Source organism: Myotis daubentonii, chromosome X (assembly GCF_963259705.1).
Source record: "Myotis daubentonii chromosome X, mMyoDau2.1, whole genome shotgun sequence".
Taxonomy (NCBI): domain Eukaryota; kingdom Metazoa; phylum Chordata; class Mammalia; order Chiroptera; family Vespertilionidae; genus Myotis; species Myotis daubentonii.
This window is the reverse complement of record NC_081861.1, coordinates 87201498-87215533: the sequence shown is the minus strand read 5'-3', so window position 1 is coordinate 87215533 and position 14036 is coordinate 87201498. Positions and strand designations below refer to the sequence as shown.

At 39.1% G+C, this 14036-nt stretch overlaps 1 protein-coding gene across 6 annotated transcripts in view; it reads right to left on the bottom strand.

Annotated features, from left to right (window-relative positions):
- Positions 1-14036, bottom strand: part of PHKA1 (phosphorylase kinase regulatory subunit alpha 1) — a 296474-nt gene that overhangs the window by 40939 nt on the left and 241499 nt on the right. For all 6 annotated transcript variants that reach the window (XM_059679280.1, XM_059679283.1, XM_059679284.1 and 3 more), the window contains 5 exons: positions 6512-6668; positions 4618-4697; positions 2376-2454; positions 2111-2240; positions 121-222 (listed from right to left, as the gene is read on the bottom strand). In XM_059679280.1, the coding sequence (XP_059535263.1) occupies positions 121-222; positions 2111-2240; positions 2376-2454; positions 4618-4697; positions 6512-6668 (548 nt within the window). The remainder of the gene's footprint in view (positions 1-120; positions 223-2110; positions 2241-2375; positions 2455-4617; positions 4698-6511; positions 6669-14036) is intronic.

Here is a 14036-nt window from a genome sequence, read left to right as displayed (position 1 = left end):
TGCTTTTAACTGTTCATATATTGGGGTTCTATTTATTTTGGGGGAAAAGGTTCCTCAGATAAAAAGCATTGTAAAATCAATGAGATACTTAAATACTCTGAAATGGAAATTCAACCTTACCGCTTCGTTCTACTCCAAACTCCTTGCCACTTAGAATGTGATGCAGGAGGCTCTTCATGGCTGAAGGGCTGAGATTCATCAGGCCATCTGTGGCTTCCTCAGCTAGTCAGAAGAAATGTTAGGGCAGAGATATTTCTAATTGGCCTGCCATACCCACCCTATTTTTCTCTATTTCTTTCTTTTTTAGAATTTCTGAGTCACTTTATTGGAAGAATAAAATAACAAAACAAATTTCTAGCACCATACCGCTTAGATATTAAGAATGTAATTGATTTATAATAATTTAAAGACTGACTATCCAGTTTATGGATTAGCCAGGTCCTTGATTTCCTTTTCACACCCCTCCACACCATTAGGATACTCAGCAGGACCTTTATTTGAAGGTGGGAAGAATGAAAAGAGAACAATGGGACTGGAACTAATCAGAGAAAGGCAATGAATGTAATGAATGAATATGCAGATGGACTAAAATAATCAAAACTTGTCAGCCTGAAAATACAGAGAAGCAAAAGATAATAGATATGAATACATGAAATTATAAAGAGCATTAAGAAGATAACTTAAACTTGTTCATCAGCATCAAACACTTATTAAGAGTTTTCTACATGTGGGTAATGATTTTATGCAATGTTAGTACTAACAGGTATGACATGGTACTTGACCTTGAGAGGCTGACCAATTATTTGGGAGAGATTGGATATGTAAACAAGATAGACAATAATAAAACATGGCTATAGTAAGTGCCAAATGATGGTTGATTAAATTAGTGGGAAGTACTGCTGAAGTAAGAGGTAAAGGCCAGACTAATGAGGATCTTAAGTATCAGACCCAGGGATCTTAACTTTACCCTATAAGAAATAACTAACCATGGTTTTGATGAATCCACAGGAAAAAAGACCCATAGCAGCCACTTAAGGAAAAGTGAAAAATGTTTGTGGGTTTATCCCTAATTCAGGTTTATTATTGAATAATCAGACCCTCATAAACATCCATGATACCATAGCTAGAGAATACACATATATAATACATGTAGTCTGCCTCAATGTGCTAATCTAGAATTCATTTGGAATCAGGCAGACTTGGACTCAATTTCTACTACTTACTAGCTATGTAACTTCGGGCAAGTTGTTTAACCTGAGTTTGTTTCCTTATCGGTAGAAGTAAGACAAAAATACCTTCTCCAGCGGATTGTTGTAAAGATTAAATGAGATAATGCATGTAAATATAACACAAAAAGCACAGTATCTGGCATACGGTAAGTATAAAATAATCATTAGCTCTCTTCCTAAAGGGTTATTTAAATATAAATTATCTCATGTAATTTAGGTTAAACTCAAACCAATAAATTTAGGTACTTGCTAACAGCTCAATTAAAAATCTTTTAGGGAAATTTAACTGAAGAATGGCTAAAATTGAGTTTAGCCACTGTAATTTTGTTTTTGTATTTAATCCATAGTTCTTTCCATTCTTGTTGAAATAAAGAGAATGTAGACCTGCCATGGAGGTCCCATTCCTCCCTTCACACTTTATACAATTCTGCTCTACAGAGCTTCAGAGAGTCTTGTCAAATAAATATCAACAGAAATATTGCTTTTCTTTATTCAATCCTGATGTTGACTAGACAGAATACTAACACTAGGATCAAGCTGTGGTGACTTAGTGTAGCATCCAGAAGCTGCATTGACTGAGTCAGGATCTAACCCAGCCTTCCACTATCAAGCTCCATGTACGCTAGGAATTAGGAGGAATGTAGTGATTTGGAGCCCCTAGTAGGGAAGTTTTGAAGTTACAGAACTAATTAAATTTGTCACAATATCTGTCTCTTTATTTGTATAGAGACTGACTAACTGAGGAACAAGATTGCTATACTGGTACGCAGCTTTTGCGCTACTCATAAATATGCTTTAGCTTTCTTTCCCCTCCTGATGCCAGACCTAACAGACTTACAATAAAAGTAAATTCTGCCTAAAATAGTTACTAAATTGAATACCTGAGCATCGAAGAGAATGGGCCAGTTCTGTTGTCATAACTTGTATGATCAGACCAATTCGAAGTCGAAACATTTCAGCGAAGAGGCCAGGTTGAGTTCGCATATACATAGCTAGATATACCATTATTTCCTGTGCATGGAATGGATATAGACAAAAATTATGGCCCAGGCTTCACAAGGCCTATTTTGTGGGTCAAGTGCCACATCAATTGAAAACAAAATTTAAAGTATCAGTCACCATATTAGGCTTTCTAATTCTACTCACCTGTGTCAGGATTGAAATGCTCATGTCCCCTTCACTGGCTTCATCTATCAGCTGAGTGAGCACTTCATAGGGCAGAGGTCTGAGGAAGAAGATAGTAAAGAAAGACAAAATTCTGCAACTACTTAAGCCTAAATCTATTGAGAAAATAAAAAGCTCCTCCCAATTTCAAGCCACTGCCTCAATATCTCATCATTACTGGTAGCATATATGCTGGTTCTTTCAGTCTTCAGAATTCATTGCCTCTCCAACCACTCTGGCCCATATCAACTCAAGAGAGTTCAGGTCTCTCTTATCTAAACCTGGAGTGCCTTTCCCCTATAAAATTTTATGTAAACCTCACTCTATGTTGTCCTTCTAGACCAGCGGTTCTCAACCTCTGGGTCATGACCCCTTTGGGGGTTGAACGACCCTTTCACAGGGGTCGCCTAAGACCATCGGAAAACACATATATAATTACATATTGTTTTTGTGATTAATCACTATGCTTTAATTATGTTCAATTTGTAACAATGAAATTGGGGCTCACCACAACATGAGGAACTGTATTAAAGGGTCGCGGCATTAGGAAGGTTGAGAACCACTGTTCTAGACTAATTTTTCAGGATTAATTGTTAACATTTGACAAGTAACTATTATGGCTAGAAAGTAATCAACTAAATTTAAGCTGTGCCTTTTGGAAGCTATTTTATTACTTTACTAGAGGCCCAATGCATGAAATTCGTGAAAGAGTAGGTCTTCCTTCCCCCTGCTGCTGGCACCAGCTTCCCTCTGGCACCTGAGACCGGGCTTCCCTCACAGAGGGAGGCCCCTCCCACCCGCTGCAGTGCACGGGTCAGTGGCCTGGGCCTCCCTCTTTGGGGTAATCATGGAGCCCCCCGATTGATCACCCTGCCGGCTGGTGGCCTGGGCCTCCCTCTGCAGTGCGATCATGGGGCGATGGCTGGCCCCTGACCAATCGCATAGCACCCGCCTTGGCTGGCCTGGTGCCAGTGGGTGTCATAGTGTGGTCCTGGATGGTCATCCAGATGGTTGTCCGGAAGGTCATCCAGACGGTCGTTCTGCTGTTCGGCTGTCTGGCCTAATTAGCATATTATGATTTTATTATTATAGATAATCACACCTTATAATGTTATATTCATTTTCTATAGTTCATCAGTTCTCTCTCTCTCTCTCTCTCTCTCTCTCTCTCTCTCTCTCTCACACACTTCTGACTCTCCTGTTGATACTAAGCACTTTGGAGGCATGGGGCATGGAGTATGCCATCTTCTTCTTTGGGGCTGCCTACAGTACAGGCATAGCTCGCTTTATTATACTACTTTACTTAATGGTGCTTCACAGATGTTGAATTTTTATCAACATTGAGGCAAGACCCACCACCAGCAAAAAGATCACAACTCACTAAAGGCTCAGATGATGGTTAGCATTTGTTAACAATAAAATATTTTTTAAATTAAGGTATGTACATTTTTTAGACATAATGACATTGAATATTAAGTAGACTACATAACCTTTATATGCACTAGGAAATAAAAAAATTGTGTGACTCATTTTATTGTGATATTTGCTTTATTGTGTTGGTATGTGACTGAACTACAATATCTCCAAGGAATGTCTGTAGTCACAAAAATAATCTGATTTGTAATAAAATATTCTGTTTTCCAAGAGCAAGGTATAATGTGTCCCCTCAATGTTCCTATGTTTAAATCTTAATCCCTAGTACCTCAGAGTGTGACCTTATTAGGCAGAGGTTATTGTGTGGGCTCTAATCCCATAGGAATGGTATCTTTATATAAACGGGAAATCTGGACACAAAGAGACACACACAGAAGAAAGAAACATAAAGAGACATAGGAAGAAAACAGCTATCTATACTCCAAGTAGAGAGGCCTGGAACAAAGTCCAAAGAATAGCTGATTTTTTTGTGGGTGCTAATCCCAGTTGCCCTGTTTTTTGTTTTTGTTTTTCTTTTGAATGAGAGGTATGGGAAATCCAATATGAAAACAAAAACAAAACAATCAAACCAAAAAAAGAAAAGCAAAATACATTTGTGTGTTACTCATTTGTGAGTTTTCTCTTTCATTTACTCTGCTGTGTTATTATTAACATTCTCATGCCGAGAAACTTACACAAGTAGGACATTATCATCCATTGACAGATTAGGGCAAGAGAACTGGGATCAGCTCACACAGCTCCTTAAAGACTAAGAGAAGCTTGACCAAACCCAGTCAAAAGCCATACTCACGCAGAGATAGTCTTTTCTCGAGGTTCTGGAGGGAGTCCCACTGTCAAATGTTTCTGGTGGGAGAGAAGGTCTGTACAGGCCTAAGAAGAGACAGCATAACAGCATTATCTGCCCAAAACATCTCAGAGTTCCATGAAAATTAATCTTTTTTTGCCTACAAGCTTTTTCTCTCCCTTAATTTAATGACACACCAAACTTTCTTTCTCAGGAAATACCATGAATCAGAAAAGAGGGATTTTTAGGAAGGAACAATGAGGTATTTTATCTCCTAAGGGGTAGGACATGGCCTGGTGCATATTTATGCTTTTTTTTTTAAATTAAATCTTTATTGTTCAGATTATTACATTTGTTCCTCTTTTTTCCCCCCATAACTCCCCTCCTCCCAGTTCCCGCCCCACCCTCCGCCCTCACTCCCCACCCACTGTCCTCTTCCATAGGTGCACGATTTTTGTCCAGTCTTTTTCCGCATCTCCCACACCCCTTTCCCCCCCAAGAATAGTCAGTCCATTCCCTTTCTATGTCCCTGATTCTATTATGATCAACATATTATTTATTCACTTGATTCTTAGATTCACTTGTTGATAGATGCATGTTTGTTGTTCATAATTTGTATCTTTACCTTTTTCTTCTTCTTCCTCTTCTTAAAGGATACCTTTCAGCATTTCATATAATACTGGTTTGGTGGTGATGAACTCCTTTAGCTTTTCCTTATCTGTGAAGCTCTTTATCTGACCTTCTGTTCTGAATGATAGCTTTGCTGGATAAAGTAATCTTGGTTGTAGGTTCTTGGTATTCATCACATTGAATATTTCTTGCCATTCCCTTCTGGCCTGCAAAGTTTCTGTTGAGAAATCAGCTGACATTCGTATGGGTATTCCCTTGTAGGTAACTGGGTTTCTTTCTCTTGCTGCTTTTAAGATTCTCTCTTTGTCTTTTGCTCTTGGCATTTTAATGATGATGTGTCTTGGTGTGGTCCTCTTTGGATTCCTTTTGTTTGGGGTTCTCTGCGCTTCCTGGACCTGTAAGTCTATTTCTTTCACCAGGTGGGGGAAGTTTTCTGTCATTATTTCTTCAAATAGGTTTTCAATATCTTGCTCTCTCTCATCTTCTGGCACCCCTATAATTCTGATGTTGGTACGCTTGAAGCTGTCCCAGAGGCTCCTTACACTATCTTCGTATTTTCGGATTCTTTTTTCATTTTGCTTTTCCAGTTGGGTGTTTTTTGCTTCTTCGCGTTTTGAATCTTTGACTTGATTCTTGCGCTCCTCTGGTCTGCTGTTGGGTGTCTGTATAATATTCTTTATTTCAGTCAGTGTATGCTTAATTTCTAGTTGGCTCTTTATCACAACATTGAGGGTCTCATTAGATTTCTTGAAGATCTCACTACATTTATCGGCGGTCTTATCAGTCTTTTCGAGGGCCTTACTAAGTTTATCGGCAGCTTCTAGACAGTTCTTGAGAGACCTTAAAAGTGTGGTTTTGAGCTCTATATCTTCCATTTCTGACATTTGCGTCCTGTTTCTTTGTCTCTGCATTTTTTTATCTTTTCTTGGTGCACCCCCTAGTGGTCTTTGTGTGCAGTCTTGTAGTTAAGCCTTGATTGTTGTCGGTAATACCAGGGGTGATTTGACCTCCAGGCTAAGTGGCTATGAGAGTCCCATATTTATTCTTAAGATCTAGAATTCTTATACTTTACAACACCTCCATAAGACTACAGTTTACATGCTTCATTGTATTTGCAGACAAAAAACTAACTGAATATCAGAAATTTTATTTAGGAAAGATAGTATTTCAAATGATCAGAAGCTGTGGTTGCTTTAAAAGACAATTATGGAAACCAACTTTTAAAATGTCCTCCATTTAGATTTGGTGTCAATTTAAGAATTTATAGTACCTCATCGAGTGCTTCCACCTTCTTCCTTAAGATTCCAGAGATACACCGGATCAAGCCCCAGTGACGGATTTCTCCAACTTTGCTATATAGCTCAGTAAGCAGCTCTCCGACTGTTGCACTCCCTTCATCATACAATCCAGTGTCCCAGTCAGGTCCCCTGGAATGTTAAAGACAAGACTACATTAACTGTAAGTAAAGTTGTGAGCAATAATCTTTTGTTTCAGTGTTATAATGGATATATCTGTTTGATAGGTCTCTCAATAGAAAATGAATGTTATTATTAACTAAGAATCCTTGTAAAATTCTGATTAGTAGTCAAAACTGGAAGTAAAATACCTAGACAAGAATAAGTCTTAGTTTCAGTTGTGCTTTGACAAAATTCATTATTTTACCCTCTTCATGGGCTTCAATGGTGCTGATAATAAAGTCAAAGATTTCATTTAACCATTGCAAGTTCAGAAAGTAGCTACTTAGAGAACTAATGAAGAAATAACAAGGATGAGTGCTTACTTTTAAAGGATGCAGATATGTTGTTTTTGTAAAATTTACTATAATACAAATCAGCTGTGAATTACCATAAAAGATAAAGTACTGTGAAACTGGGAATTTAATATGCAACAAAGGTAGATTATTTATTAAATGATATCAAGACAATCAAATAGCCACCTGAAAAAGAAGTTGGATCCATGACAGAATTCCAAATATTTAAATATAAAGGTACTAGAAAAAACATAGGAGAACTATTTTATAACTTTGGAGGCAAAAGGACTTTTAAACTATGAACTATATACCAGAAGCCATAAAATAAAAGATTGATACACTTATATACATAAAAACAACCAAATTCTTACTGCAAAACCCACTGTAAGCAGAGTCATAGGACAAATTTCCAACTGATAAAAATATTTGCAATTCATAGGCTAATTTTTCTAATATATAAAGAACTCCAAACTAATAGATAATAAAAAACAATAAAAGAAAATCTGGCAAAACAAATACCGACAGCTTTTAAACATAGGAAAAAGGTGATTGATGTCACTTATAATAAAAAAAATACTCAAATTAACCAAGATAATAGTTTTTTCATTTCTTATGTTGTCAAAAATTCCCAAATTTGATAACAATACATTGGTGAGGCTTTGGGAAAATAGGAAATCTCAATATGTTGCCAGTGAGAGTGAAAATTAGATAATAACTTTGGATGGCTATTTGGAAATATATATATATCAATATTAAAAATGCCTATATTATTTAATCTAGCAACTCTACTACTCATATATCTGTAGGACAAATTCCAAACATGAGAAAAGATTTATGTGGTGAGGTTATTCACTATAGCAGTGATAGCGAACCTTTTGAGCTCGGCATGTCAGCATTTTGAAAAACCCTAACTTAACTGGTGCCATGTCACGTATAGAAATTTTTTGATATTTGCAACCATAGTAAAACAAAGACTTATATTTTGATATTTATTTTATATATTTAAATGCCATTTAACAAAGAAAAATCAACCCAAAAAAATGAGTTCGCGTGTCACCTCTGACACGCGTGTCATAGGTTCGCCATCACTGCACTATAGCATTGCTTGTGACTGAAAAGAACCCAAATGTTTATCAATAGGAAATAATTCTATATGGTTTCTGAGACTAGGTCATAAAAAGTAAAGCAGCTTCCACTTGGCCCTTTTGTGGGTTGCATACTCTTGGAACCAAGACACCATGCTGTGAGGAAGTGGAGAGACAGGTCATTTGTTGATATTCTAGGTAACAGCCTCAGCTGAGGTTCCATCCAACAGGCATTACTAACCCCAATATTTATGAATGAATGAGTCTCATGAGGACTTCAGCCCCAGACACTATCAGACCACAACTGAATGAGGCCCCAAGTGAGAACTGCCTAGCTGAGCCCAAGCAAGCCCTAGAATCATGAGAGATAATTTAAATACTTCTTGTTTTTTTAAATTGTAAGCCAGTGAATGTTGGGGTGACTTCTGAAGCAGTGACAGATAGATGAAATATGTAATGATTTTCAAAATATATAGTTTTAGTGAAAAAAGTATGGTACAGAGCAATGTATATACTATGCCAACATTTGCATAAACAGCTATAAAAGTATACACATATATGCATGTATTTACCTACATATACATAAAATTAAATTCCAAGTAGATTAAAAACCTAAATGTTAAAAAATATATTAAAAGTAATTTAAAACATTTTGAAATTCTAAAGCAGTCATTATGACCTTACGCCTTATCTCTTTTCATCTTCTCTATTTATTTATTACTCTGCTTTAGCATTGTTCTTGGCACATAATAAATACCCAACAGATACATGTTGAATAAAGTACCCTATATAAAGGAAAAAAATAAAGAAACAAAGGTTATTAAAATAGTAAAACCCATGTCTCTTTGTGGAGAGGTAGTAGATATAACGAGTTTCATCGAGTGGCACTTGGATAGGGTTGTATGAGAGGGTAAGTCCCTCATAGCCTGAGACCATCAAGAGGCTTATGTAAGGCACACAATCTATCATCCAGAAAGAGAGGAGGGAAAGGGAATTCCCAGGAGAGAGGGCAGGCAGGAGGGGGTTACATGTCTAGGTGATGTCCCTAAATAGCATTGTGGGGATTCTCTAGGTTAGAGAGTTCTGAATGGCAGCAGCGGTTCAGGTATTCATGGCCCAGGGCCTATCTCTTGCTAACAGAAGTGGGTTGGGTTTTGAGAAGTATGCAAAGCATGCAGGCCCTAAATGGCTAAAAATATGTTCAGATATTTCTGATACAATTGAATATGTAAAATTTGACTTTGGTGCTGGTGAGTTTTTCAGCCATCTCTTTCACTTACTCATTAAACACTATAATCTGATGGAAAAAGCTTAGGCTTTGGAATCAGACTGACTAGGGGGACTTGGTTAGTACCTCAGGGGATGAAAGTCCCAGGTCCCTAGATGGTCTATATCAGTGATGGCGAACCTTTTGAGCTCGGCGTGTCAGCATTTTGAAAAACCCTAATTTAACTCTGGTGCCGTGTCACATATAGAAATTTTTTGATATTTGCAACCATAGTAAAACAAAGATGTATATTTTTGATGTTTATTTTATATATTTAAATGCCATTTAACACAGAAAAATCAACCAAAAAAAATGAGTTCGCGTGTGTGTCATAGTTTCGCCATCACACTATCCTAAAGTGGGGAAGGTAGAACAGCAGTGCCTGCCTCATTACAGTTGGGCAAGTGTGGAAGTGTGTGCTTCTCACTCAGCCTTTGTTAATAGGGGTAGGGCTAGAAAATTTTTCTGTGGTGCTTGGCTGGAGTTGAGTGGTTATTGTCTAAAAGTTGTGTCTTTGTGGTCTGAGAAGATGCTTCGTATGATTTCAATCTTCTTGACTTTGGGGAGACTTTGCTTGAGACCCAATATGTGGTCTATTTTTTAAAATGTCCCATGTGCACTTGAGAAGAACGTATATTCCGTGGCTTTGGGGTTAAATGTTCTGAAGATGTCAACTGAGTTCATCTGATCTAGTGAGTCATTTAGGATTGCTGTTTTTTTGCTGATTTTTTGTCTAGAGGATTTATCCAGTGATGTCAGTGGTGTACTAAAGTCCCCTATTATAATTGTACTAGAGGCCTGGTGCACAAAAATTTGTGCACTAGGGGGGGAGGGGGGGTCCCTCAGCTCAGCCTGTGCCCTCTCGCAGTCTGGGACCCCTCGGGAGATAATGACCTGCTGGCTTAGGCCTGCTTCCGAGTGGCAGAGGGCAGGCCCAATCCCTAGGTGCAGCCCCTGGTTGGGCTCAGAGCAGGGCCGATTGGAGAGTTGGGACGCCGCCCCCTGTCATACACAGAGCAGGGCAGATTGGGAGGTTGTGATTCCACCCTCAGTCACGCTCATGGTAGGGCCGATTGGGGGGTTGGGGCACCATCCCCTGTCACACTCAAGGCAGGGTCGATGGGGAGGTTGCGGTGCCACCCCCTGTCATGCACAGAGCAGGGCCCATCAGGGGGTTGGGGTGCCGCCACTCTCACACTCAGGGCAGGGCCGATGGGGAGGTTATGGCTCTACCCCGTCACACACAGATCAGGGTCCGTGGGGGAGGGGGGGTGGGGCGCCACACCCTGTCACACACAGAGCCACAGGGCGATAAGGGGGTTTGGGCGCTGCCCCCTGTCACGCTGATCCTGGTGCCGGGAGGCCTTGCGGCTCCACTGATCCCGGTGCTGGGAGGCATATTACCCTTTTACTATATAGGGTAGAGGCCTGGTGCATGGGTGGGTGACGGCTGGTTTGCCCTGAAGGGTGTCCTGGATCAGGGTGGGGAACCACACTGGGGTGCCTGGCCAGCCTGGGTGAGGGGATGAGGGCTGTTTGCAGCTGGTCACAAACCCTTCAGGGTGGGGGTCCCCACTGGGGTGCCTGGCCAGCCTGGGTGAGGGGATGATGGCTGTTTGCAGCTGGTCACACACCCTTCAGGGTGGGGGTCCCCACTGGGTGCCTGGCCAGTCTGGGTGAGGAGCTGAGGGCTGTTTTCAGGCTGGGGGTGACTGAAGCTCCCAACCGCTCCTTTTTTTCTTTTTCTTTTTTTTTTATTCTGGGCCAGCTTTAGCTTTGAGGCTTGGCTCCAGCTCTTAGGCCTCTGCTGCTGAAAGTAGGTTTCTGGCCTTTGCTTACAATGTTGCGATCCTGCTGGCTGAAGCCCGGCAGGTTTCTGGGGTTTTGTTTAGCTTCTATGTTTGTTACATAGTTGCTTCCAGCTCAGAGGCCTGCAGTGGCAGGTGGGGAACGTTGGAGTCCTCTGTCACTGAAGTAAGCAAGCCTCATGTTAGTTTCAAGCTGCCTGGCTGCCGGCCGCCGTCTTGGCTCGCAGTTAATTTGCATATCGCCCTGATTAGCCAATGGGAAGGGTAGCGGTCGTACGCCAATTACCATGTTTCTCTTTTATTAGATAGGATTGTTGTCGATCTCTTCCTGGATATCTTCCAGGAGGTTTTTTTTTTTAATGTATTTGGGTGCTCCTGCATTGAATGTTTATCAAGGTTATGTCAACTTGTTGTATCGATCCCTTTAGTATTATGAAGTGACCTTCCTTATCCCTTGTTATGGCCTTTACTTTGAGGTCTACTTTGTCAGATAAAAGTATTGCTACCCCAGCTTTTTTTAAATCTCCATTTGCCTGAAAGATAGTTTTCTATCCTTTCACTTTCAGTCTATGTGAGTCCCTTGTTCTGGGTAGGTCTCTTGTAGACAGCATATATATGGGTCACTTTTTTTTGTTTGTTTGTTTGTTTTTTTGTATTCATTCAGCCACTCGATGTCTTTTGATTGGAGCAATTAGTCCGTTTACGTTTAAAGATATTATTGAAAGGTACTTGTTTGTAGCCATTTTCATTCTTTGTGCCTGTGTTCCTTCTTCCCTTTCTATTTCTTCTTTTTACACCAGTCCCATTTGCATTTCTTGCATTGCTGGCTTGGTAGTGATAAACTACCTTAGCCTTTTTTTTTGTGTATGAAGCTCCTTATTTCCCCTTCCATTTTGAATGATAGCCTTGCTGGATAGAGTATTCTTGGATTCAGTCCCTTGCTTTTCATCACTTTGTAAATTTCTTTCCATTCTTTTCTGGCCTGATGTGTTTCTGTTGAGAAATTATTTAATAATCTAATGGGAGATCCCTTGTACGTAACTTTCTGTCTCTCTCTTACAGCCTTTAAGATTCTCTCTTTGTCCTGAACATTTGCCATCATAACTATGACATGTCTTGTTGTGGGTCTTGTTGGGCTCATCTTGTTTAGGACTCTCTGTGCTTGTGTGACTTTTTTCTAACTACAATAAAAACAACAAAAAAAATTCAAACACTTGGAAGCTCAATAGCATGCTATTAAACAATGATTGGGTTACCAAAGAGATCAAAGAAGAAATTAAAAACATCCTGGAAACTAATGACAATAAAAACACAACAAACCAAAATCTATGGGACACAATGAAAGCAGTCCTGAGAAGGAAGTGTATAGCTCTACAATCCTATTTCAAAACAAACAAACAAACAAACAAAAATAAGAAAAAATGGTAGTAAATCAACTAACTCTACAACTTAAAGAATTAGAAAGAGAGCAACAAGAAAAGCCCAGAGTGAGCAGAAGGAAGGAGATAATAAAGATCAGAGGAGAAATAAATGGCATAGAGACCAAAAAATATATATAAAAGATCAATGAAACCAAGAGCTGGTTCTTTGAAAGGATAAACAAGATTGATGAACCTCTATCCAGGCTCACCAAGAAGCAAAGAGAGAGGACCCAAATAAACAAAATCAGAAATGAAAGAGGTGAAATAACAACAGACCCCACAGAAATACAAAGGATTATTAAAAAATACTATGAACTACTCTATTCAAACAAATTAGACAATCTAGAGGAAATAGACATATTCCTAGAAAAATACAACCTTCCAAAACTCAATCAGGAAGAATATAAAAATCTCAATAGGCCAATAACTATGGAAGAAATTGAAGCAGTCATCACAAAGCTTCCAGTAAACAAAAGCCTGGGGCCAGATGGATTCACAGGGGAGTTTTACCAAACATTCAAGGAAGAACTAAAACCTATCCTCCTTGGACTATTCCAAAAAAATTCAAGAAGAAGGAACACTTCCAAGCTCATTCTATGAAGCCAGCATCACCCTATTATCAAAACCAGATAAAGACAACACAATGAAAGAGAAATACAGGCCAATATCCATTATGAATATAGACGCCAAAATCCTCAAGAAAATTCTAGCAAATCAAATCCAGCAGTACATCAGAAAGATCATACACCATGACCAAGTAGGATTTATCCCAGGCATGCACGGATGGTACAATATCCCCAAATCCATAAACGTGATACATCACATAAACAAATTGAGAGATGAAAATCACATAGTCATATCAATTGACACAGAAAAAGCATTTGACAAAATTCAACACCCTTTCTTGATAAAAACTCTAAGCGAGGTGGGAATAGAAGGATCATACCTCAACATAATAAAATCCATATATGACAAACCCACAGCCAACATCATACTCAACGGGCAAAAACTAAAACCATTTCCCCTAAGAACAGGAACAAGACAGGGATGCCCACTCTCACCACTTCTGTTTGGCATAGTACTGGAAGTACTAGCCATTGTGATCAGACAAGAAGAAATAAAAGGCATCCAAATTAGAAAAGAAGAAGTAAAACTGTCCTTATTTTCATATGACATAATACTGTACATAGAAAACCCTAAAGACGCCATCAAAAAATTACTAGACTTAAAGAGAAATTCAGCAATGTAGCAGGATACAAAATTAATGACGAGAAATCTATGGCATTTCTATACACCAATGGTGAACTTACAGAAAGAGAGACTAAAAAAGCAATCCCATTTACCATCACACCAAAAGAATTAAGATACTTAGGAATAAACTTAACTAAGGAGGGAAAAGATCTATATGCGGAAAACTCCAGGACACAGAAAAAATTGATAGAGGAAGACATAAACAGATGGAAG